This window comes from Phodopus roborovskii, unplaced genomic scaffold (assembly GCF_943737965.1).
Source record: "Phodopus roborovskii unplaced genomic scaffold, PHOROB, whole genome shotgun sequence".
NCBI lineage: Eukaryota > Metazoa > Chordata > Mammalia > Rodentia > Cricetidae > Phodopus > Phodopus roborovskii.
In genome coordinates, this window is record NW_026125804.1 from 1,364,098 (window position 1) to 1,390,481 (window position 26,384).

The window sequence follows — 26,384 nt, forward strand, 5'->3', positions numbered from 1 at the left end:
TTTAGGAGAGACATATTCAAAGGAGTGAGTCTTTGTGTATGAACCTGGGTATGTTGCTGAACCTGAGATGTCACAGTCAGAAACAGGAGCTGTCTGATTAAGGGAGAATGACAGGTTGGGGCTGTAGGTTCTGGGGAGGTAGGGTATAGGGTAAGCCTGGTGGATGGTAAAATTGCTAACTCCTGCCCACCTCTGGCACTCCTCCCCCATCCCTCCCTCTGAAGATCCAGCATTAGCCTCGTGAGACCTCGTGGCCATTGAGGAGGGTGCACCGCCCCCATGGAGCCAGGCGCCTTTGCAGCCTAAGGGGCTGGGGTGGGGGAGAGGCAAAGGCACATGATGCTCAACTTCCCCGGCTAGCCCAGCACCTGACCAGGAAAAACCTTGGGTTCTGCAGAACGGAGACCCGTCCCTGAGCAAGACTAATGGCCTCCCCACGACTAGGAATCTTCTGTTGCCCTACCAGGGATGCAGCCACACAGCTGGTGCTGAGCTTCCAACCACGGGTGTTTCATGCGCTGTGCCTGGGCAGCGGTGCTCTCCGCCTGGTGCTTGGCGTCCTTCAGCTCCTACCAGGGCGCAGATCTGTTGGTCACAGGGCGCCTGCGACATGCCCACCGGCCTCAGTCCACATCCTCCGCGCTGCTACTGCCTGCGACTTTCTTGGCTGCCTGGGTAAGGGCATGCAACCAGCTCCTTTTGGAGCTGGAATATGCAGCTCATAGGGTGGAATATGCAGGGTTCTACACAGCGGGATCTGCTCTTGCTTGGGGATGTTTGGGATCTGCTCTGGCCAGGATGTGTGGCCCTAGAGGGGAAGTCCAGGTTTGGGAACAGCTAAGAGTTCTGAGGTGTGTGAGTAGCCCTTGTGTCCAGATCAGGGCTGGATTTATTTGCTTGGTGACGAAATAGTACTAGAGAATTCTGCAAGAGTGGTTGGTAAAATTGAAGTCTGTGGAACTTTTAACAAAAGTATCATGTTGTTGTTAGTGGAGCTTATTAAGGAAACCTCAGACTGTGCAGTTAAAAATCCAGAAACAAAGTAACAAAACTAAAGCGGGTTCTTGGTTAATTCAACAAGGAGAAACAATGAACACCATCAATGCCCATGTTCTTTCCTATGTGTCTGTTGTTGTTGTTTGTTTTGTTTTTAATCTGCAAGTCCTATCTTTTGAGCTATTGTTGAAATCACTAGGCCCTGTGCATGCTGGGTAAAAGTCCTACCAAGCACCTCTGTCTCGGGCCCCTCAGTATGGTTTTGAACCTCAGGTATACAGAGTTCTATCTAGTACATGTTCTGTGACACCTTGTTATGAATGACACAATATTTTGAAATGTTTTCAACATCCCAGAAAAGATAAATGGCATATGAGTGCTATGTGAATTTACATACAGTTGATTGGGAATACAGCACTGCCCAGCATTTGCTCCAGATCTGAGACCCTCTTAGCCCTGCTAGGGCAGAGTAGAAGGTTGGAAATAGACACTGTGGCTCACAAAATAATCATGGTTAACTACATGGCCCTTAAAAGAATGAATTTGCCAATATCCTCTTTCAATTACAGCATAAAATACATTGCTGGACTCTAAATAGACTTTTTATTTTATCTGCTAAGTGTGTAAATTGTCCAGTATGTGTGAACGTAGTTTGTAAGTATAAAGAAGTATCCTGAATCACCAGATGCCCTCCCCACATTTGCAGCCCTCCCATTTTTTCTCCCTCCTGGATGGATTAAGTGGAAACAAATCCAAGACTTGATGATTTCTGTCTGTTAGTTTTCATACAAGGCACCCAAAAACTAAAGATTTTATGCAGTTAAGACAATGCAACTTGTACTTTTAAATAATCAAGACCAAGTTCTCCATATCATCAGAATATTTTCCCTCATCTCCTAAATGCTCTGTGATAGTAGGACTGTTAAAATAAGGCCCAAATTCTATGACTTGCCATTTTCTGATGGTGCTGTCCACATGGTAACTGCAGTTTTCAAACATTGCTGTTTGTCCTTGAGGTAAGGGTTGTGTGGCGTGGGTTCATTTTCCTGTGTGCTTCCCCTTGAGAACGTCCTTGGATACAGGTGGCCGAGTGTGCCAAGGACCAGTGGCCTGTTTTATCCCATTGCTAAGAGTCACAAAAATTTGATTGGAGATACTGAAAAGTTTGAGTTCACACGAATACTTTGTAATCCCAAGTCACTTTCTCCCATTGGAGACTAAGACAGGAAAACTTATTTCCTTTCCATGAGTGATGAATCATTTTTGGAGCAAGATAACTCAATTAAATTGGGATTTCCTTGATTCCTTAAGGATGTTCTCAGGATAGGTATCAATAGTAATTTAGTCCTGTTACTTGAATATTTCCAAATGAAGATGTGCCTAAGTATCTTGAAGAATAGCAAAAGAACACTATCCATCAAAAAATAAAAACAGGTAGATGAGGTTGTAGACATGAGATGGAAGTCAGGGAGGAATTGACCCTTCTGAACGATATGAAATATGGGTGGTCATCTCACTGTTCTCCTGGCCCAGTTTCAGTGCCTTGAAGGCAAGCTCATTATGTGGCCATAGTAACAGGCTGGCACCACCATCCCTAGCTCCTCCTATATATCTGGAGAGCTAGATTGCTGACAATTACAAAGTACTTTTCAGAAGAGCTATTATATTTTATTAGCAGTGGCTTAATAAATAGAAGATGTGGCTTAAGAGTTTAGGGACCACATTAATCCTTCAGTAGTGCATTACTCAGAATGTGTGTAAAGTAGTGTGTTACATAGTAGTACATATGCATCTTCTCAGCTCCTTATATGATGAGTAAGTAACAGGATATTAAAAGATACAAGTGAAAAATACAGATCTTCTAGTGGGGCTGTAATTCCCAGTCACCAAACAAAACAGAGACAACATTCCTGCTTATGGTTTGACTAGACACCGATAACACCACACTGAAGTGTCTTGAACAACTCTGACAATAACAATAAGCCTTCAGTTTCCTCTTTGTTACATGCCAATATGTCTTTCTTTCCTTCTTTTGTTCTTTCTTTTTAATTCTCCCCCCCCAAAAAACAACCAGTTTGTTTCAGATTTGAATTAAAATCAAATAGGCTTTTGCTATCTAATTCTTGTGCAGGAATCGTTACCAGGTCCACGATGTGGATAGCATACCCAGATTTCATTGAAAACATCTCTAATGTGAATGGAACGGACATTTGGCCTGCTGCTTTCTGTGTGGGAAGTGCGGTAAGTTATCTCCCTTTGTTCACCCTCCTCACTTTGCTCCTGTTGCATGGTGGTCTTCCAAGTCAGCAGAGCAAACACTGGTAATTGTGATGAATGCAATTCTCAGGTCATGCCCTGGACCTAAGGACCAGGAGTCAGCATGAAGGCAAATCTACCTAGTGTGTAGATGGACACAGAAGTATGAGAATGACATCATCCACTACGAGCCTCGACTTTACACCCCACCACACACACTCTTTCCATAATGAGTACATAGCCCCAATCAAAGCCAGCTACAGAGAAAGACAGGAAGATTGGGTGTGGTTTTCTATACAAAATATATTTCAATATACATTAAATATTCTATATGAAATTTTGTATAAATAAAGCATTCAGTAAATATACATATTTTACACAGAGAAACATGCTATACTTCTTGCACTGCACTCGCCCTCATAGGAATGATGTGCTGTGTAGAAGGCATGGATGTCTCAGTTCCTCTACAGAATTCCCAGCTTTCTTCCATTTACACTCTCTATGGTTTCCTAACTGTATTCCAGCAATGCCCCTGTCTCAACAAACTTTATGCTGAAACCCAGACTCTGCTCTTGCCATTCTCTTCTACTCAAGTGCTTTCCAAGTCTCTCAGGTCCACACTTCCTCAGAAACAGAGTTTCTACCTTCCACCACTGTAAACTTGACACCATGTACCTCTACATGCCTTCTCTGTAAGCATAGCAGAATCAGAGTTCCCACATCAAATCCAACTATATAGACAGAGTAAAAATGCATACACATATACCTTTGGGTCATAGCCACCACCAATTTCAGAGAATATGTCCTCATGGGATAGCTCATCCATGCTGTTGGGCAAACACAGATCTGCCCCTCATTGAGTCATGAGTTGGACATCTCATGCATGCCTCTAGAATGTTTAATGCTGAGCTCCTCTTGACTATAGATGTGGATCCAGCTGTTGTACAGTGCCTGCCTCTGGTGGCTCTTCTGCTATGCAGTTGATGTGTACTTGGTGATCAGGAGATCGGCAGGACTGAGGTATTTATCTACTGGGAACGTGAATGGGGATGTCTGTCCTGCTTCTGTGAATAAATTTTGGACCTGCTATTGGACATTCAAGGGTTATTTGCAGTGTGGCTCACCCATACATCAGCCTGGATGTATTTCCATCCAGATATATTTATGCTTGCTCATTTTATAGTAACATTCTCTTTGGATGGCTGGTCACACTTTGGGGCTTCCCTTAAACCTAGGATCCTCCTGCCTCTGATTCCTGCATGTTTAAATGAAAAGGATTTGCCACTGTTCTCAGCTGACAGCTCATTTTTATAAGATACCAATGGCAAACGCAAAACATCAATATTCTTACAACCTTGCAAATAAATAACCTGGGAAATTAAATAGTTAGGGGCTGTTGGTAAGTTCAAGTGAAGGGCATATATATTTAAGACCCAATTTAGTGGTCAAACCAAAGTGAACAAACTAAAAGGGGGCAGGGAACAGACATTTGGAAGATTTGGAAGTGAACACTGTGAGAGCCCCATCACTCCATGTCATCCCATACTGACGTATGCTTTATTTATTATCTGGGTTTCCACCCTGCCCTTTGCTACTCAGAAGCTTTGGTATTAATTATGAAGTAAACATTCATTTTACCAGGCAGGATGATGTTTCTGGGAAGAGTGTGGCTTCTCAAGATAAGCAGTTATGTAGAAAGTTAATTCATAGGATGTGATGCCCCAGGAGTTTTTTATTATTATTGTTTGGTTGGTTTTTGGTTTTGGTTTTTTTCAAGACAGGGTTTCTCTGTTTCTGCTTTGGAGCTTGTCCTGGAACTCACTCTGTAGACCAAGCTGGCCTGGAAGTCACAGCGATCTACCTGCCTCTGTCTCCTAAGTGCCGGGATTAAAGGCGTGTGCCACCCATGCCCAGCACCCTAGAAGTTTTACAAGGGCAAGTTTCAAGCATTGAGATCTGTGACTGTCCGTCTGCACATACATTATAGTTGTGTAGCTTGGTCTTTTTGTGGGACTCCTAATAGTGGGAGCAGGGACTGTCTCTGACTCTGTTACCTGCTTTGGGGATCCTTTCCTCCTATCTGGTTGTCTCATCCAGACTTAATATGAGAGGAGGGGCCTAGTCTCACTGCAACTTACTATTCCATGGCTGGTCGTTATCCATGGGAGACTTGTCCTTTTCTTAAGAGAAAAGGAAGAGGAGGAATGAGGAGGAATGAGAAGGTGAAGAGGGACTTGAAGGAGAGGAGGGGGGGATGTTGATTGTGGTGTAAAAAAAAATGAACAAATAAATACCAAAAAAGAATAAGACTTTTGAAAAAAAGAAAAAAGAAAAAAAGGTATGTGCCTGTGAGGAACGAAGTGGGTTTTCCATCATAAAGAAACCAAGCACACAGCAGAGGTAACAACGATGCTCAGTTTCCACGGAGACCATGGAGACTAAGTCTCATCCTGATGCCTGGTACAAGTCCTTCTTGGAGCCTTGGGAAAGTGTGGGTGTGACTTCACTGGCTGGAATGAGCCAGAGCTGGGAGTGTGACTTCCTCCTTTCAAGAGGCTGCTGGTTTCCTGTGTAGTGGGTGTAGCTAAGACACTGAGGATCATGGGGAGAGGTGTCCTGCTGAATTCTAGGTCAGTGACCCAACTTTGCAAACATGGCTACCTAAACTTCCCATGTCCTTTGAGATCTGCTCAGCACTCGGGCAGGCAGGGGAGTATTTTCTCCTTTAATTCCTATGCCAAGAAAGGTTATTAAGGTACATGAAAGTTTAAATTTCAACTTTCACTGTAGCTCCCTCCCAATGTGGAATATACAGGTTTCATAACAATATTACATGGGGCTTGAGACATTGAAAAAGGCCGTGAACTAAAACCACTATTTATTGCAAGGAAGTGATAGTATAATTCTCCATGGGGCACAATTGAGTAATTTCTAAAACCCCAGAGACTGAGGGAGGAGGATCTTTAGTTGGAGATCAACTGGGGCTGACTAGTGGGAACCTATTGCAAAAAGAAATGTAAGTGTGGGTGGCAGGAAGTTTGTGTGGGGACTTCCATATGTCTGTAGTTTGAAACCATCTAGCATTCAGATAAAGGTATGAGGGGATTCAGTTACAGTCTGACTGCCATGAGTTGCCACTGAGTTGGGGTGCAGACTCATAACTTCTCTGAGTCATTAATATGGCTGCCTCCTGTATCCTGTGGTACAGGTATGGATGTTGATGCATAGGAGGAAGAACCACTTGTCCAGGCTTCAGTGACCTCCAGCCTTGGACTTGATTGGTCTTGCCTCCTGGACTACTCACTCCCCACTCTGTAAATGAATCTAGTGTGGCCCAAATGAAGGGAGAGTGTGATGGAATGAGCAGATTCTGCTGTCACTCACAATACAGCTCCCTGCAGAAAGAGCTGCTCTGTGGTAGCTGAGTCTCCTCCATACAGACTAGACCCCTGACAGTACTCACATTCCTGACATGCTCCCCCACAGTTTCCTGCCCCTGTGAGGCCAGGGGAAGGATACTCCAGGAACTGGTTACAATGGGGGAGGCAAAATATGCTGGAGTCATTTCCTTGTGCTCTCCCAGACACCTGGCACAAAATGGTTTCCTCTAGAAGCTTTGTGCACCAGCCTCTGCTTCTTTTCCTGCTCAGTGTAGGTCCTCGTTTCCTGTGTTGATGCAGGATCAAGCTTTCTGTTCATATAGCTGATCTTCAAATTCAGAATCCCAATAGGACGTGGGGTGCCATTTGCTAGGTATCCTGCTGAATCTTGAATGATAATGTCTGTGAGAGAATGATAGAGGTCAACATGCCTACCCAATCACGAGGAAGCATCTATTTGAATGTTGTCCACTGCTCCATAGGATCAGCCGGATTTATGTGGGCTCCACAGAGTTACTGGCAGCATGTGGGAGGCTATGTCCTAAAATCTGGGGGATTGGGTGGCAAGGGTAGGACTGGGTGGGTATGCACAAGCATAAAGATAAAGGAGGGATATGGTAGGAATGTGAGCTATGCAGGGAATGGGGAGTGCAGAGAAGGGAGGAGGTTTGTCTCAGAACTTGGGATGTCTAATCCCCACGAGGTCCTGAGACACAGCTTCTCTGTTTGTGCCTTCAGATTGTACTCTTTGTTTGATTTCCATCCCCCTTTTATTTATTATTTATTTTTAAGAGTGTGTATATTCGTGTACCTGTATGTGGGTTTATGAATGTGACTGCAGGTACCTAAAGAAGTCAGAAAAGGACATTACCTGGATCCATTAGAGTTACAGACATTTGTGAGCTGACTGACAAGGGTACTTGGAACTGAACTCTGGTCCTTGGCAGGAGCAGTATAGTGCTCTTAACTGAAGCATCTCTTTAGATTCCCACCCCCTGTTTAAAATTGTGCCTTTTCTTTCTTTTCTAGATTTTAGTGTTTTAAATTTTAACGCTTTATTATATCTTGACTTTTTTTAGCTTTATTTATTTTTATGTGTGGATGTTTTGCTTGCATGTCTGTCTGTGTACCATATGCCTAGAATAAGATTTTGGATGCCATGGAATTTGAGTTACAGATGGTTGGAAGCCACCATGTGGGTGCTGGGAATCAAGCCTAAGTACTCTGAAAGAGCAGCCAGTGCTGTTAAGGCTGAGCCATCCCTCTGGTTCTACAATTTATGTATTTATTTAGACATTTCATGACAGGAATTCTCTGTGTATCCTATGTATCCCTAGCTGTTATGAAACTCACTCTGAAGACCAGGCTGTCCTTAAATTCAGAGATCCATTTGCCTCTGCCTCCCAGAGTGCTGGGGTCAAAAGTGCTTGGCTTATCTATCTCTATCTATCTATTTATCTATCTATCTACCTACCTACCTACCTACCTATGTATCATCTATTTTTGAGACAGGAGGTGGTTATATGTACTTTAGCCCAAAGTACCTGTATTTTTATGGATTCTTATGATTATATTGGGCCACTTTGGTAATCTAAACAGAAGTCCCCTCAAAATTTCTTACTACTTCCAGATTCTAGACATCAAGACATGGACATCATTGGGACCTTGTTCTGGCTACCACACGGTTCAACGACTTAACTTATAAACTTAGCTTCTGCTTTGGACAATCTCAGTTTTGAACTTGATTCCTCAGCCTCTGGTCCTGTTTCCTTAGTTAGTGTTTAGAGGGTGCAATTACTTGTATGATTCTTATGAGGGATTTTATATGCCATTCACTGGCAATTATTGCCTCCTATTCAGAAAAGGGACTTGTTTTGTTCTTAGACATTTCTGTGTCTACAGCTTTTGTTCCATAAACATTTGGCCAGTGAAGATTGGAATTCATTATACTATTACAGTTCCATGTAACTTACAGCCACCCATAACTCTAGTACTAGGCTCCTTGCAGGGCACCAGACATGCATGTTGTGTACATAGATACATGCAGGCACTGACATATACATATGAAATAGAATGAGTAAAAATAAGTCTATAGAAAGAAGAAATATACTCCATAAGATGGCTTAGATAGCATGATGGCTCACTGGGTAAAGGCACTTGCCATCAGCCTTAATGACCTGGGTTTGATTTCTGGAAAGGAAAGAATCAGATCCCACAAGTTGTCCTCTTAACCTCCACGAACATGTTATGTTGTGTCGCATGTGTGTAGATATGGAGGGTCAAGAGAAACAGGCGTGAGAATTGTGCCCCTGCAGTTTGAATCTTGTTTGTCCCTGAAAAGCTCATGTGTTAAGGTTTAGTTGTAGCAGAGTACAATTGGGAAGTGGTAGAACCTCTAAGAGGTGGCTTTAGTGAGAAGTCTTCATGTCGTCTGAGGCCTGCCCTGCAAGGGGATCATGGACCCGTGGCCCTGCCTTTTATCTCTCTTGCTTCCTGTCCATGCAGAGAGTGATTTCACTGTGCCATATACTCTCACCATAATGTATCACAACAGGCTCAGGCTCAAAGCAACTGGGCCAACTAATTACACAATGAAATTGATCACTTTTCACAAGGCTCCATTCTTTTAAAGGCTTCATATCATGATGCTGTCACTTTCACATTAAAATTTCTTGGTGACATCAAATCATAACAGATGAGAGCTGGACGGTGCTATCTGAGGGATGTCTACATATGTTATTGTTTCTCTTATTTTTTGTTGTTGTTGAGGATGAGCCTCAGAATTGCAGTCAACCCCCCTCCTCCATGAGGATGGCTTTCATCTGTGCTGGAGTTACATAATGGTGTGTATCTGTAGTTGCAGATACTTTGTAGGCTAAAGCAAGACAATCACTTGAGCTTAGAAGTCCAAGGCTGTTCTGAACAATATAATGAACTCCCATTTTTTTTCAACACATACACACACACACACACACACACACACACACACACACACACACTTTAAAACAGGAACTCAGATAGCTGCTATATATACATGTTCACAACAGTGATACTCATAGCAGCCAAAAAGACAGAAACAATCTAAATTACCACTGTATGAAGGAACATAATAGGGTCTGTCCATATAATGCTGCATTATATAGTCATGAAGACCATGCTTAGCGAAAAATACCATACATAAAGCTACTCAATGTGTTATCGTCTGTGTGACTATTCAGAACAATTACACAGAACAAAGCATATTAATGGGTGACTGCTAAAAGGAATGAGGTCTTCTTTTGGTCTGATCAAAATGTTCTGGAACTAGATAGTTGTGATGGTTGAACAAAACCGTGCATATGCAAAGTGTCTCTGAATTGTTCTCTTTCAAATAAAAAAAAATTTATGTGATGTGAATTTTACTTTAACTAAAAAGAAAATATCTAAACCCAACAACCCCTTCACCACAGCACAGGAAGCTCTTTACAGCATAGAAGTTAATCTGGTCTTTTCTACTGGGCAGGCCTGTGATCCTCTGAACTGTGGCCACCCCTCTTGTGTTTTCTCCTAGCACCATCCTGCTGTACCACATCATGGCCTGGGGCCTGGCTGTGCTGCTCTGTGTGGAGGGAGCAGTCATGCTTTACTACCCTTCTGTGTCCAGGTAAGCCAGGTCACCAGAAATAAAGTGCCCAGATCCCTGGTATATCTCTAATAGGGAATGAAAAGCTCTATAGATAAATGCAACTGAAAAAAGTGAGTGATCTAGGGAAGGTAACTCAGTAGTAGAGAATTTTTCAACATGCTTGAGGCCTTGCAATCCATCTCCTCCCTGAAAGTGGAGATATTTATAAAACCTCAAGGCCTAAGGATGAATATTATAAATTAAAGTGGAAAACAGACAGAGGTAAGAAAGTGTTTCTGTGATTTTAGCAAGATGTAAATCAGGGCTCAGCAAAGCAGAGCCCTCCTGACAAATCTTACCCTTTGTCTATGTTTATGAATAAAGTATGAATAAAGTTTTATTGGAACATTACCATACTTGTTTCTCTGCTAGCTGCCTTTGCTTTACAAAGAATTCAGAAGTTGCAACAGAGACCACAAAGTTGAAATATATGAACCATCTTTCTTTGTACAGAATAAGTTTGCTGATCCGAAGTATAGAACATTTTTGACTACTTTCAGTTTCTTTGTTGGATGTATGTCTCTACTTTGGTATGGCCTTGTTTATTAATTACTTTTCTGTTAGTATGATAAAACACTGTGACTAAAGGTAACTTAATAAAGGGAGAGTTTATTTGGGCTTTCACTTCCAGGGAGATTAAGAGTCCAAGCCCACTTCCAGTGACAAAGTTCCTACAGCAAGGTTGCACACCACCTCCTAAACAACACTACTAACTGGGGACCAACTGTTCAAATAACTGAGTCTGTTGGGGACATTTCTCATTTATAACATTATACCTTGCCAACTATGTGTATTTCCAGGGAGCTCTGTGCTGGTCTACTGTATATTCTGATTTCTGGAGAACTTATAAAGGACAGACAACAGTGTTATGACTATTATAGTAGAACTCTTAACTGGAAATCCTTTCTTATCTTATGTGCTTCCCTCTGGGACCCAGGAATTCTCATAAAAAATTGAGCTCAAGAATTCCATTGATTCAGGGCTTACAAGGAGTCCCTGAGTGCTCAAATGCCTTTGGTAGGTGGCTAAGATTTAAAGTCCTTTTAACAACTATTAATTTATTTTTACTTTATTTGCATTTGTATGTTGCTTACATACATGTATATCTGTGTGAAGGTGTCAGATCTTGGAGATATAAATAGTTCTTAGCTGCCATGTGGATGCTGGGAATTGAATCCAGGTCCTCTGGAAGAACAGTCTGTACTTCCAACCACTGAGCCATTTCTCTAGCCCCTGGATTTAAAGTTTTGAAACATGGATATCTCTTAGTTCTGTGCTACTCATGTTTTGAAACCCCAGGCATTCTTTAAGTAAATCCTCACTCTCATCTGTCATTTTCTTTCTGCCTTTCTGTCAGAATTACTTCTCTGCCTTCTTATTTCCCTGACAGGCCTGGATTTTTTTCCAGACCACATTTATCCTTCAAAGTTGAAGAAGAATATTGATTTCTGTTAGAAGTAGTTATATTGGTTTGTTGGCCTCTTTGTGCTTGAGCTGTCCTCTACCCTACTCAGCCTTCATTTCTTACTTCACAGCCATTTTTTTTTCTGTCTTAAATCATGTGTGTTTTAGCTGATAGTCATTACCTTTTTTAGAATATATATATATATATATATATATATATATATATATATATATATATATATCAGTGTTTGCTTGCATGTATATCTGTGCACCATATGTGTGCCTGGTGCCAGAGGAGGTCTGAAGAGGGCACAGGATCTTCTGATGATTGTGATGTATAGATGCTTGGAACTGAACCCAGGTCCTCTGCAAGAGCAGCATGTGCTCTCAGCCTCTGAGCCACTTCAGTTCTTATCTTTGTAAATTGAATGCACAGCCTTTCACTACATCCTAAGGTGGCCAATAATTTCTGTAATTAATTTGTAGAAATTCTCATTAGTTGCCCTAAAAAGAACAGTTGAGACTTTTGTATCCATAATAATGAAAACATATTTAATTTTAGATCTTTTTTTGAGGCAGAGTCTCTCTATTACATAGCTCTGGCTGTCTTGGAACTCACTATGTAGACTAGGCTGGCATCAAACTCAGAAATCTGCCTGCTGCTCCTCCATGGGTGCTGGGATTAATGGAATGTACCACCACACCCAGTTTATGAAATTCTGAGATTGAGTTTGCTCAAGGATAGGGAGTAGATCCTATTCATGTTACCGAGCAAGGCCATCTAGCAAGTAGTCAAAGCCCAGTACTTAAATGGGTGCCTTTGTCTCAATTTCCACTTGATCTGTGGACGTTTTCGTTGAAGAGACCCAATGCAGAGAACTGATCACTCCAGAAGGCTTGTTCCATCTGATGTTTTCTCAGCAGGTCTTTAAAATGTTTCCATAGTGAAATGCTCTATCACTCCTCCTGTATGTGAGACAGGAACATGACCCATCTCTTTCACCATCCTGTAATGTATTACTTGTTTTCAGACAAGAGAAATGAGTCAGATTTCCTTTGGACACAGCCAGAACAGATTGATGTATTTCCCTCTCTTCTCTATCCTCTTATCTCAGCTTCCAGGTAAGTGGGCCAACTCAGCTGAAGCTTTTCTTTAAAGGAGAATGTTTTGACATTCCTCTTTTAAGGTGTGAGAGGGGCCTGGACCATGCCATCCCCCATTATGTCACCACTTACTTGCCACTACTGCTTGTCCTTGTGGCCAACCCTATCCTGTTTCACAAGACAGTGGCTGCAGGTAAATCTTGGGGGAAATATTCTTGGTATATTGACACTCTGTACATTTGCATGCCTTGGATTCACATAAAAATACAGCTGTTCTTTCTGGAATTATACACGACAATTGACTTTACTTATCAGTTTTCAAAGACATGAACAGAATAGTAGAACAAACTGACTATGTTAAATCGGTGAAAATGTGAAAGTATATTTACCTATTTACGACACAGGATTTTTGCTGAAATTTGCTTAGCTAAAAACCATCAGTTTTGGTTGAAGCTTCACTTCTGTGCTGGGCTTCTCCAGAGTTGGTCTCTAGTATGGAGGGCCTGAAGGTGATGTTGTAAAACTGTAGAGGCCACATAGAAGTAGATAGAGCAAGAGGCAGATAAGAGAAGGAATGAGATATAGACTCAGAGTCTGGACATTCCTATGCACTCACTTGACTTAGACATTTTTCAGATGTACAGGAAACAGGATGTGGAACACAGGAAATGAATCCATTGCAATGGTAAAAACTAGATGAGAGGGAGAAAGTGAGTCAGCAGAGGGATATACCTCTTACAGCTAGGACTAGGGAGCTATGTCTCAGCCCTACTACCTCCTCAAGTGACCATAACTTGGAGAGAGTGCCCATCTGTCTGATTCTTCTGTATATATCTTGGGTAGATATGAATTAAGGCATTTGCACATTGACCTTCACAGAAAGATCACAAGAATCAGCAGTTGTTTGTAGATATTTCTAAAGGGAGTGTTTAAAGTCCCTATCACTAGTGATAAACTATTAACACTTCAGATGTATCTTTTCCTACCTGATTTTTAATATAGTGCATTAAATACTGTACTTTTTATGTTATAGTATTAATGGTTGAACTGAAAACATTTATTTATTTATTTACTATGCTTATGTGTATATGTGTGCCTACCTGAGTTTGTGTGCATTACAGTCACATACTGGCCAAAAGAAAGCATATGGAACTGAAGTTACATATGGTTGTGAGCTGTCATGTGTTTGCTGTGAATTCTTCTCTAAACAAATATTCTAATTTGTCTGTAAGGAGAATTGTTAACTTTCTCAATATTCTAAAATAATAAGTGCATATTATTTTAGAATGGATAAAAAAGCCTTTACAACACAATACTTGATTGACTTAGTGATAAAATATAAAATCAAGAGTTCAGTTAATAAATGATCAGTGTTAATGTCTCAGTTGTGATAAAAGTCCTGCATTTGTGAATGATGTTAACACTGGGAAAATCTAGGAGAAGCTATAGATATGTAGCAATTTTCTGGGCTCAGTAAAAGTTAAGCTAAAATAGACCTCAATGGTAGAGCACTTCCCTAATATACATGAGGCCCCAGGTTTCATTCCAAGTATCACACAGATAAAAAGTTATTTCAAAGTATAAGTTTCTATGTATGTGTGTATATATGTGTACATGTACATATATATATATACATACATACATACATACATACATACATATATGCATGCCTTGGTGTCTATGAGGACTCCAAGAGCAACACTGTAATGACTGTCAGAAAGGGGCATTGCCTCATGCCCTTCTGGCAATGTGGAAGAGTTCATATCTGCTTTGATTTTCTTCTCTGTCATGGAGTTAATGTAAGTCATGAATGTTGTCTCACTACACCCCTACAGTGGCTTCTTTACTGAAAGGAAGAAAAGGTGTTTACACAGAGAACGAGAGACTGATGGGATCCATGATCAAGACCCGGTTTTTCAAAATAATGCTGGTGTTAATTGCATGGTAACCTTCTTCTAGTATTTTTGTAGTTTGTTGTGCTAGTGGGAAGGATATGCCAACTTGTCATTTTACTTTTCCAAATGTGACTTGAGTGTTCCAAAGGAAAGACTCTGGAAAGGAAGTCTCTGAGACAATGGAAGATATCCCCTAAAGGAATGAACAAAACATAAGTCATCAAGTCCAGAACTCACATATTTTTGTAAAACCTTTATGACAATTATGCAGCAAATCTTGAGACTTAGAAGCTAAGTATTCAAGTTTTTATTTTGTTTTTATTTTTTAAAGACAGATTCAGCCAGTTTTTCTCTTCTTTTTTCTCCTTCTCTCTTTCTATTTTGTTATTGTTTTGAGACAGTGTCTCACTATATACTCCTGGCTGACCCAGAACATGTTATGTAGACACAGGTGGCCTTGACATTCAGTGATTCCCCTGCCTCTGTCTTACAGGTGCTGGAGTTACAGGCATGCACTGCCATGCCCAGCTGTGTGTTCAGTTTTCAAATATTTAAACCATATGCATCTGATATTTTGTCTCATTGCCTGGCTAAACAAAATAAAGGGAGAGTCATGCTTTATATTTTATGTATAAAAGTATTTTGCTTGTGTGGAAGTATATGTGCTATATGTGTATTTGGTGCTCATTGAAACTGGCAGAAGATACCCAGATCCCCCAAGAGTTACCTTAAAAAAAAAAGACAGGAACAGGGTCTCATGAAGTTGTCCTGGTTAGCCTAGAACTCACAGAGATGTGCCTGCCACTCACAGAGATATGCCTGCCTCTGGGGGCTGAGATTAAAAATGTGTGCCAGTTTGGCCAGCAGGTACAGACATTTGTGAACTACCTTGTGGGTGCTGGGAACTGAACCTGGTTCCTCCTCGAGAACAACAAGTGCTTTTGACTGATGAGTCATCTTCCTATGCCCTCGCCATGTTTCATCTGTCTTACTCTTGTCCCCACAATACCTGTGTCTTTAGCGGAAAGGTCAGGACACATCTTCAGATTACTGGAGGGTAGAGAAGAAGAAACTGAACAACTATCCCTCTTTGTGCCTGTCATTGCACAAATGTTTGTGGTTGATGCTTTGAAGACATGCAACAAAGCTTATGTAAAAGACTGCTACCCAAACAGTAATGAATCAGTACCATACAGAACATGGCAACTCTTCATGGTATTATTTTCCCTGGCATGAGGATGTTTCTTTAAATGCACTCCTAGGAGAGGCCTAAATTATCTACTGCTTGTCATACATTCACCTTGTTATTTCACATTCCAGGAATCCAGCAAGATTGACTTTTTAATAATCCACATAAGGACTTGTATTAAGCATTTGTCTACTGCTGTGATAAAACATCATGACAAAGGCAATTTATAGAAAGAAAGATTTACTTGGAGCTTACAGTTCCAGAAGGATAGGAGTTCATCACCATCATAACAGGGAGCGTGGCAGCAGGCAGGTCAGCATAGCACTCAGTGTTCACATCTCAGTCCACAAAAAGGAAGCAGGTTCTCATTGGGAACACTGTAGCCTTTTGAAACATCAGAGCTCACCACCATTGACACTCCTCCTCCAACAAGGCCACACCTCCTAACCATTCCCAAATAATTCCACCAATTGGGGATCAAGTATTCAAACATTTGAGCTTACAGAGCTATCTTCATTTAAACCACCACAGGACTGATGAGCAAGTAATGGTGCTTATGCTCAGGAGGGAACGGACTCCTAGAGATGTCCCCTGACCCACCCCCACCCCCAAGCACAAGTGCACCATCTCTCGGATGCATATACATTCCACATAAAATATCAAAATGGCCTTAACCCTGGATTGAGGCCTATGTAGGGCTCACTCTCCCCACTCGTGCCTGTCGCTGAAGATGTTGGCATCTGAAGGTTGACTTACACCAAGCTTTGCTAACACTCACTATTTTTTGGAAAATTTCAGGCCTTGCCCTTCTTTCTGCTATTTGTCCCCCCTCCATGCTGGCACTCTGAAGCAGGTGTCTCTGTGGTACTGAATTCTGTCTCCGAAGATGACCAGCATTAAAAACAAACTGGGGGTCTGAAGGACCTGAATGGTTTTTATGGAGCAGTCTACAGCCTCAAAGACAGAGAGAGGGAGAGAGAGAGAGAGAGAGAGAGAGAGAGAGAGAGAGAGAGAGAGAGAGAGAGAGAGAGAGAGAGACTCTGAGGACAGGAAAGGAATATAGAGGGTCCCTTGTGGCTTGGTCTACCTGCCCCAGTACCAGAGCAGACATGTTTTGTCCTGCTGCCAAGTGAAGGCAGGTCTACAGATGGACCTCACCTGAGCAGATTTAGGACAGTTTCGTGGAATTAAAGTCAAAATGTTGACTGAGTGACAAGCAGGTGCTGCATCTGGGGTCAGGAAGAGGGCTTCACTTTTTTGTTTTGGCTTTTCTTTGGGCTGTACCGGGGGTATTCATTGCCGGGGCAGGGGTTGGGGGCAGAGATACCAAACGCATTGTTCCACACAGCATATCTCACTTGTTTCTAATATAGGAAGCAGCTCAAAAAAAAAAAATAGCAAAATAGCATTTTGATCTCCATCAAAAGTTTAGGTTACTTCTCAATAAAAAGGAAAGGAAGGAAGAAAAAGAGAGAAAGTAGGGAAGGAAGGAAAGAAAGAAAGAAAAGAGAAAGAAAGATAGAAAAAGAAAGGAAAGTTTTTAGAATACCACCTCTCATGGAGAATGATTTCTGGTTTGATACAGGGTTGGGCTTTACCCTTCGATGTGATATGCAGTGTTTCTATCAGGAGGACTATTTGATGTTTGTGTTAGAGCAAGAGAAGAATTTGTGTTCCAATTAAACTCTTGATACCACAAAAGTGATTAAGTTGCTACCAAAAGCTGGTACATATAGACCATGGTGAAAGTCACAATGAATTTTACTGAGTGCTTTCTTTATCTGTGGACCAATTTCTTTCCATCAGTTGGTTGTCCAATATCATCAATGAAAGTCTTTTGTTCTACCTTGAAATGCAACCAGACATCCATGGAGCCTCTCTGAAACGCATCCAGAATGCAGCCAGGACCACATGGTTTATTATGGTAGGCCAATCTCGACTTACTTTTTCTTCTTGTGAAAAATAAAATCAATATGAAAAAATTCAAAGTACACTATATAAATATATAATCAATGCAAGATTTATGGATTAACTCCATCATCCTGGTGCACTGCCAAGCTAGATTCAGCCATTATATTATTGAATAGGCTAAGAGCTGGGATGTGGCCTGGAGGCACAACCTAGCATTCAAGGGCTTCTCTGATCTTTAGCACTGCAAATTTAGTGTATAAGTGAATGAATAAATGAATGAATAAAAATGAGGCAATCTCTGTTAAGTCACTCTGGCCTAGAGAATGAAGCATTTGAAGTTAACTCACCATATCAAACTGTTACTCTTTTTTGTTTGTTTGTTTTAAAATTAGGTATTTTATGTGTATGGGTGTTTCAGAAGACCAGCCCACTGGGACTACCAGGATGGGACTTACCATTATGGTCACTAAAAGTTGTCACTTTTTCTTTGACCTCCATGTGTCCTTTTGCCCCTCTTCCCAGGGAATACTGAATCCAGCCCAAGGACTTCTCTTGTCTCTAGCCTTCAATGGCTGGAGAGGATGCAAACTGGATGTCCATCCTCCCAAAATGGTGATTCAGTGGGAAGCAATGACTGCCTCAGCCACCGAGGGCACATACCAGTCCCCTGTGGGCTCCTGTGCGCCCCGTGAAAACCCCAGGAAGGTGGTGTGTGTTGGGGGACACACTTCTGATGAGGTGCTGAGCATTCTATCTGAAGGTAATGCCTTGCTGGCAAAGGAGGTGAACTGCAAATCCCCCAGAGCTCCCCAGAAGTCCTTCATTAAGCATGGAGGTGCAGAAGGGCACCTATATGTCACAATGCTCTTGCATTTCCTCTTCCATCTCTTTTCATTTTTATTTATTTATCCATCCCCTTTTAGATATTTCATGTGTATGGTTGTTTTGCATGCATGTATGTCTGTGCACCACATTCGTACCTGTTGTCCATGGGAACCAAAAGGTGGAGTCAGTTCCTCCTGTACCTGGAATTACAGGTAATTGTAAGTTGCTATGTGGATGCTAGGAATTGAACAATATTCTTCTAGAAGAACAGCCAGTGCTCATAACCACTATGCCAGATTTCCAGTCCTTCATTTATTTTTTAGAACAGAATCTCACTATGAAACAAAAGCTAGTCTCTAATGTTCAATCCTCCTGCCTCAGCTGTTTGATTGGTATTGTAGGAATATACTACCATGTCCAGCTAATTGGTTGCTATAATTTCCCAGAAGTCTACACACATAAATACAAATAAATCTAAACAACAAACCTACTCAGGTACATCAGAACAATCCTGCCCATTCTCAGCTGGCCCATAAAAATGGGTAGAAACAGCTGGTTTAGATGCTAAACTCCTTATCATATACTGTGCCCAGAACAGCACCCCTTATTCGTGGCTAGCTGCTTCTACATTCTGCAGGCCGTGCTATGCACTTTGGAGTATTTAGCAGTTTCTCTGATCTTGCTCACTAGAGTGTCAATAAAAACTCTTTATGTGTCAACAAATGTCTTTTGTGAACATAGTGTTCCCTGGGTCAGAAAATGTCTCCTTTGCAAAAACCCAAAGAAACTTGCATTTTTGAACATGTTGTCTGGGGGTCAAATGCACACACACACACACACACACACACACACACACACACACACACACACACACACACACACGAGGAATATTATGAGGAAAGATGTGTGGAATTGGCTAGAGGAGTTCTATCTTCTTTTCCTTTCCTGCTATTCAAAAACATGGGGAAGGAGGTTCATTCTTGGGAGAAATCTGACTGAGAAAACATGTAGATAAGTCTATGACCTGATGGCCTGAGGTGGTATTGTATGCTTGTATTGAGGAGATCTAGAGGAAACACAGAAATCCTTCTGGTTGGACCTACAAGATGGAAAAATCTTGTATTTAGGGACATTCATTTTCTTTTTCTGGCTGTGCTGGAATGGAACCCAGGGTCTCATTCATGCTGGGCTATTGCTGCAACCTCAGTCACACCCCAGCCTATAGGCCTCTGAAACAGCCCAGTAGTTCATGAAGGACAGAGACATACATGTTGAAACTGCTGCCAGCAAGCCAAGTTACTGATAAAACCGAGAGCAGGAAGGAAAAAGTTTTATATAGAATTAGTTGTGTGTGTTTGAATTCTCATCCTAATGGCTTAAAACCACTGAGCCATTTTTGACCTATAATGAAATTCTCCAATAACAATAAATCCCACTACATCTGGCCCCTGCTCCATACTTCTCCTACCTCAAAGAAAATTAACAAGACCCTCCTTGTTTCTATTCCTTCCAGCAAGCTGTTGCCTAGGACTGTTGCTCATAGGCTGAAAGCTTTCTGAGTCTTTAAAAATAGACAAAGGTCCAACAGGAAAATAAACAGGACCATTGCTTATAATGGCAGCTGTCTTAAGGATCCCTTCTTTCCTGATCCTTTTTTCCTTTTTTTTTTTTTTTTTTGTAGTGATTCGAATGTAACCCACTGTGTTACCAATGCCAGATTATTGGTACTCTACAGGACCACACCCCCAAGTCCTATCAACTCCTTTCAAAGCAAAAAAGAGGTTCTGGCATATTAAAGAAGAACAGTACCCCTCTAATGTCCTGAAATTGGAGAGTCCACTGTGAATACATAACCGAAATATCATCGAATTTATCCTTTAAAGGGCTTAGTGCATTTTGCTATATCCATGAAGTTGTGTAGCCATTCCCACTATCTAAATCAGAATGTGCTTATCTCTGGGAGGCTAGGAATCTGCTCCCCTCCTCCTCACCCCCCCCCCCGACACTTTTTTTGAGACTGGGTCTCCTGCATCACAAATTGACTTCAAGTTCACTATGCAGCTGATGCTGACTTTTCCTGATTGTCCTGCCTCTACCTTCTGAGTGCTGAGATTAGGAGAGTACACCACCACATCCAGTTTAGATGGGCTCAGATTGAATCTGGGGCTTTATGCATGCTAGGCAGATAGGCAATCACTTTACCAACTGAGCTATATCTCCAACCCTCTCCATTCCTGGCAGCCACTAATTATTTTATGTATATCAATGTTCTGTGCATTTTCCATAAATCACATTACAGTATTTGTCCTTTCCTGTTTGATTCCTTAGCCTAAAATCTCGAAGATTCACCCAGTAGAAAAGATCAGCACACAGTTCTTTTATAGCTGTGTAGTATTTCACAGTATGGAAATACTCATTTTATGATTTTTTTTTTTTTGGCAACTACTGTTGACTGTAAAGAACTCCACCAGACTGTGTATTAGGAATGCTGTTATGGGTTTACAGCAGTGAGCATAAACAATGCTCTCATAGTTTATTGAACAAATTTAAAACAGTTAAAATTATTATTTTCTTGAATTAATAGAACACTCATTGAAAGTATTGATTTGAGAAAAATTGGATGAAAAGGAAAGCAAATAAAAACAAAACAATTTCATTAAAAATAACAGTTATCAGGATGGAGGCGTAGCTAAATAATGGAGCATTTGATTAGCATGTCCTGAGTTCATCGCCAGCACTATAAATATACAGAAGAAGACAACAGCAATGGAACCTGTCCAATTATTTAATTAAAAGAAAAGGAATAAAAGGCAGCTCTCAGTTTAGAACCCACAGTGATGTATGGTTTGCTTCTCTCCTGGGTCAGCTATGCTTTGAGAGGCATGCTTCAAGCACAGATTAAGTTGGAAAAATTAACCAAAAACTTTTCCTGAAAGAGTATGTAATGAGGGTTCAGTGAAGGTCTTAAGTTTACACTTCCTGGCACTGAAAATAGCAAATTAAAGTGATTCCTAAGATAAAGTCACCACAATTTTGTATGGTTGTTCTGTGGAGGAGTTTGTATGCATGGATCTGCAAAGAACAAAGAGGACTGGTATGCAGAAATCAAGTCACTTAGCATTTTAAAAGATTTCCTCATCGTTTTGGTTGCTATTGTCCTGTATGGTCTAGTGATGTTTGAGTTATTTCTCTGTGCATTAACAAACATTCGGAGACAAACAACCCTTAAGAGGAAAGGTTTAATTTGGTTGAGCTTTAGAGGTTTCTGGAAAAGGGTGTATATCCATCTAATGAATTCTTATTGCATTATAAAAAGAACTATGTTCGCATTTCTTGTTCTCATTGCTTTGGGCCTGTGATGATGCAGAACACCATTGCTGCGGGTTGGCTGTTTGGTATCATGAGGTGATGTTCACCTGATTCCAGCAGACTTTGTATAAATAGGGAACTAGTCAGTATCTTAGCAGCCATGCTGAGCTGTCTCCAGAGTCTTGTTCTGTCAATAATGTCTCTTCATAAATGAGACCTGTAAGACAGAGTAGAAGCCCTAAAACCAGCCAGGCTTCTCCACAGCTTAAGGCAGATGGAGCTGGGTACAAGTGTCTTTCTTTATTCCTGCAGCTTTGGCTTTGAGAGAGTTCTTATACATCACTGTTTCCCATAGAGATGGGGGTAGAGAGTGAAAGACCGGACACTCTACAAAGCTGTGGGACTCAGAGTTTGTCCTCAAGTGTGAGGTCATGGGGGAGTATCTTCAGCAAAGACCTTGATCACAAGCCACCTTATGATACCCAGCTGGGTCTTTTTGAACAAAACCACAAAAGTCCTACATGAGTTCTCATGCTCCCGAGATGAGTTCATAACCAGGATGACCCTGTGAGAACCAAATATTTTTCAAGTGCCTTCAGCCAGCTCCTCCTACAGCAGTGATATTCTGGAAGCTCATAAAAGCCTTCCCAGCTGGTGACTGGCTACTCTAGCCAGATGGTTTTCCTCTGTTACCCATGATGGCACCTACACTCAAACCAGGACTGTAGGGTCTATGGACAAACATCATAAATTGTTCCCTTCTCTATATTCCCTAAGGGGAATCTGTCTTCTTCACTCCTGTAGCCTCTCAGATTCATCTGTATTTGCCCATGTGCATCAGGGTAATCCTACAGTGTAGTGGTTGCCTCTGTTCAAATAGTTATTCCTTCTGCCCTCCTTAGGTCATCAGTTTTAATGCTGCTCCAGCTTCCAAGTGCTCATCTCACTACTGTTGAGGCATTGACCTAACTTTATCTGCTAAGTATGTTTACTGAATACTCCATTCTAGTGGAAGAAAGAAACAACTACAGAAATCCATAGTAATTATGTATTATGACATCCAAGTAGTGAGAAATACTATGAACCGGAACTAATCAGGGTGCAGGAAATATAACTCAGATGCAAAGAGCTTGCTTAACATGTACAAGGCTCTGAGTTCAATACTTAGTTTGTTAAAAATAGGAGCCACTTGTCAGGGCAAGATGTGGGGGACTGGATTTTGATAGGGGAACCCAGAAGTTTCTCTGTGGACGAGGTAACATTTGAATGAAATGTTAACATGAAATTAAATATAAGAGAGAGTCATGAGAAAATTGAGAGATGCTTTGCAGGCAGAAAAACCTGTGGAAAGGCCCTTTGCAGGACAGCATCTTTAGGAGGAGGAGAGATTGGAGTGATAGTTGGGGTTGCAAAAGTAAGCAAGTTCCATTGGTGAAGCTCAGAGACTGGAAGGCAGTCACTTGCCCCATGCATACTGGGAAAGGCTTCCTTGCTTCATGACTTCCGTCTTTGAATTCTCCATGTCCATGTCCACTTTATGTCCTGGCTCAGAGCCAATGTTCTGGGTATTTTGGGAGCAAAAGAATAAGTCTGCTGTTTGTTCCAAAGGATTTTACTATCCGGAAGGAAGGAGTGCTAGTCAAGTGATTAAGTAGACCTGCAGGGTGACTGTTGGTGAGAATGTTTCCTTTTATCATGCTTATTGAGCTCACTTCCCCACCATTTTTACTGTGTTGGGATTGCTGTCTGTAAGCCACGTCCTATTCTAAAACAAAGGGGAATTTGATTCGTAAAAAAGGAGTGGGGGTGGGGAGGGGAGGGGAGGGTGTTGGTGTGTGTGGGGGAAATGGAAGGAGGGAGGGAGGGAGGGAGGGAGAGAGAGGGAACTGGGATTGATATGTAAAATAAGAAAAATAAATTAAAAAAAAAAAAAAAAAAAGAACAGACCAGAGAAGAGTGCTGAGATCCAAGGAAAGCCAGGTGAAATGAACCCACGAGGCTACTTTTAAAGTTTATGACTTCTTTGTCTTTGAGCCTCTTAGCTGGAAACTGGAGAGATCAGCTACAAAATTCATTATTCTGAAGAAAATCTAGCAATAGTTCTTAGAAGCTAAATACAGCTTGCTTGCTCTCATGTGCACTCATGCATACACTTCCACAGGTCCCAGACATGAAGGCCAGTGAGAAAGGTCACCTTCAACTTCTCATGAAATGAACACAAATAACTTGGAGCTTATTTGTATGTGTGCACTATGCCATATGAGAGGCACCATTGTCACTTAGTCATTGCATCTAGGACTCCAGATTATGATCAGAACAGAGAAATTGGTTTGGTAAAGCATTATCAGGCAATAGCATGTTGAGTCTTTGTATGTGTTTAAATTCCAGCCCTTGAAAGGTGGAGAGATTGTTTTGGGTATATCCAGGCGCTGAAGGACAGGAATTGTAAGCTGAAGGCTGGTGGCAATGTATGTGAGGACAAGAGAGAATTTTAAAACAGGTCTAGATTCCTTCCTTCTGGGGCTTCCTGGAGCTGAGTACAGGTAGCTAGACAGGAGGACCCACTGTCTATGTCACAGTTTCCTGTGGATGGACTCTGTCCTTTGTTTGTACATCCCATAGAACACATCCAGGTCTCCAGGGCCACCTTAAATCAACTGCAGCATTTCCTCAGGAACCATGTGTCAGCTGCCTGAAATGGATCTTTAAGATTCATTCCATTGTTTTTTCTTAATGAATGGATTAAATGTAGTAAGGAATGATATAGAGGGCTATTTTACTCCATTTTTACATACACACACACAGAGGTAATATACATGGTAATTATTTTCTGAGGCAGAGATTGTCTGTGCAGTCTTGGCTGTCCTGGAGCTTGCTCTGTAGACCAGGCTGGCTGCAAAATCAGTACACCTGGCCTAGAACTTAGATGCTAAGATTTGACTAAGATCCTTTCTTTTTCTTTCTTCCTTCCTTTCTTTTCTCTTTTTCTTTCTTTCTTTCTTTCTTTCTTTCTTTCTTTCTTTCTTTCTTCCTTTCTTCCTTCCTCCCTCCCTTCCTTCCTTCCTTCTTTAAAGAAAAAGAAAGACAAGAATCGCATTTTATTGTTGATTACTACCAGGATTTTCTGAAGTTAAAGGAAGGTGTTCTAAGGGGCTGACAACATAGCTCAGTTAGTAGATTGCTTAGTTTGCTAGTATAAGGCCCTGGGTTCAGTCCAAAGCACTATATAAAATTAATATGATGGTACACATCTGTTATTCTAGCACTTTGGAAGGAGAAACGGGGGATTGGAAGTTCAAGGTCATTCTTTATTACATATCAAGTTAGAGGCCAGCCTGATCTACATGTAACCCTGTGAAAACAAAACAAAACAAAACAAAGCTTTCTAGGACCTCAGCGCTAACACAGCCTGCTCTTTTCTTCTGCAGGTTCTGATGCCAGCACGGTGGAAATCCATACTGCAACTGGGTCTCACAACACAAAGGAAGTTGACTCCATTTTCCAAGCCAAGGGGGACCTCTGAGGGGATGGGATAGGGGTCAGACACCCCTCCATTTCAGGCTTTATTTCTTGTCATTTCAGATTGTATTCCTGCCTCCCTTCCTATCATGGTGCTGCCACAATGTGGCATCCTCCAAATCCCATTCTGGTCACCACAGTGGAATTCACAGAAGATGTGCTTTATGTTAGGACAAACAATACACCAGAGCTTGGAAATGGAAATTTCCTCCTAGAATGTTCAGTGTCACCTCTTGACTTTTAATTACCAATTGGACTTTTTCTGAAGCCAGCTGTAATGCTAAGTGCCGGATCCAAGTCCTTGAGAAAGTAGTTAAATAAAGTCTTTGTGAGTAACTCCATTTTGATATGGATTCTGTCTAAACCATCTCTAGCCAGTGGTCTCCTGGAAGGTTTGGATGGTGCAGGAGACAGAGAAGGCCAACAGACTGGGAAGCATTGGGAAGTATGAAGCAAATCTTTCTCTAGTCCCACTAGAATGGGAGTGCATCATATCTTCAATATAGCTGTCCCTCCTATACTGTGTCAAGGAGGGACATAGCCTAAGGACTCCCACCTTTCCCACAGTTAAGATGATACATGTAGCTGGACACAGTAATTCATGAAAGTAACACTAGAAAAGTTGAGACAGGGGTATTGCCTCGAGTTCGCTGACATCCTGAACTACCTAGGGAGTTTTAGGCCAGCCCTGTGATACTAAGACCTCATTGCAAAAATGAAAACAAACAAACAAACAAAAAACAAAACAACTAATCAAACAACAACCAAGCAAACAAAAACCAAGATGAAAAAATCTAGCCATCATTTATCTGGAAAAAAATCTAATAATCTGTCTATCTGCATACAACAGGCACACACACAGATACGCATGCTTTCTCTTTTGTTCTTTGCAGAAAGGTTGCAGCATGCACTAGGGTTACAAGCTACACTAG

General features: G+C 41.4%; 1 protein-coding gene across 1 annotated transcript; it reads left to right on the top strand.

Moving 5' to 3' along the window:
• Positions 1–390: 390 nt before the first annotated feature.
• Positions 391–25,793, top strand: Gpr143 (G protein-coupled receptor 143). Its single transcript, XM_051178718.1, has 9 exons — positions 391–675; positions 3,128–3,237; positions 4,178–4,272; positions 10,183–10,275; positions 12,888–12,997; positions 14,640–14,748; positions 17,695–17,812; positions 18,322–18,559; positions 25,362–25,793. Exons 1-9 carry the CDS (start codon positions 426–428, stop codon positions 25,454–25,456), a joined length of 1,218 nt encoding a protein of 405 aa, XP_051034675.1. The 5' UTR covers positions 391–425; the 3' UTR covers positions 25,457–25,793.
• Positions 25,794–26,384: the final 591 nt, after the last annotated feature.

Coding starts and splice junctions, on each gene's coding strand:
- Gpr143 (XM_051178718.1), top strand. CDS start 426: ATGGCCTCCCCACGACTAGGAATCTTCTGTTGCCCTACCAGGGATGCA. Junction 3,238..4,177: donor CTTTCTGTGTGGGAAGTGCG/GTAAGTTATCTC, acceptor TCTTGACTATAG/ATGTGGATCCAGCTGTTGTA. Junction 17,813..18,321: donor GGACCACATGGTTTATTATG/GTAGGCCAATCT, acceptor CCCTCTTCCCAG/GGAATACTGAATCCAGCCCA.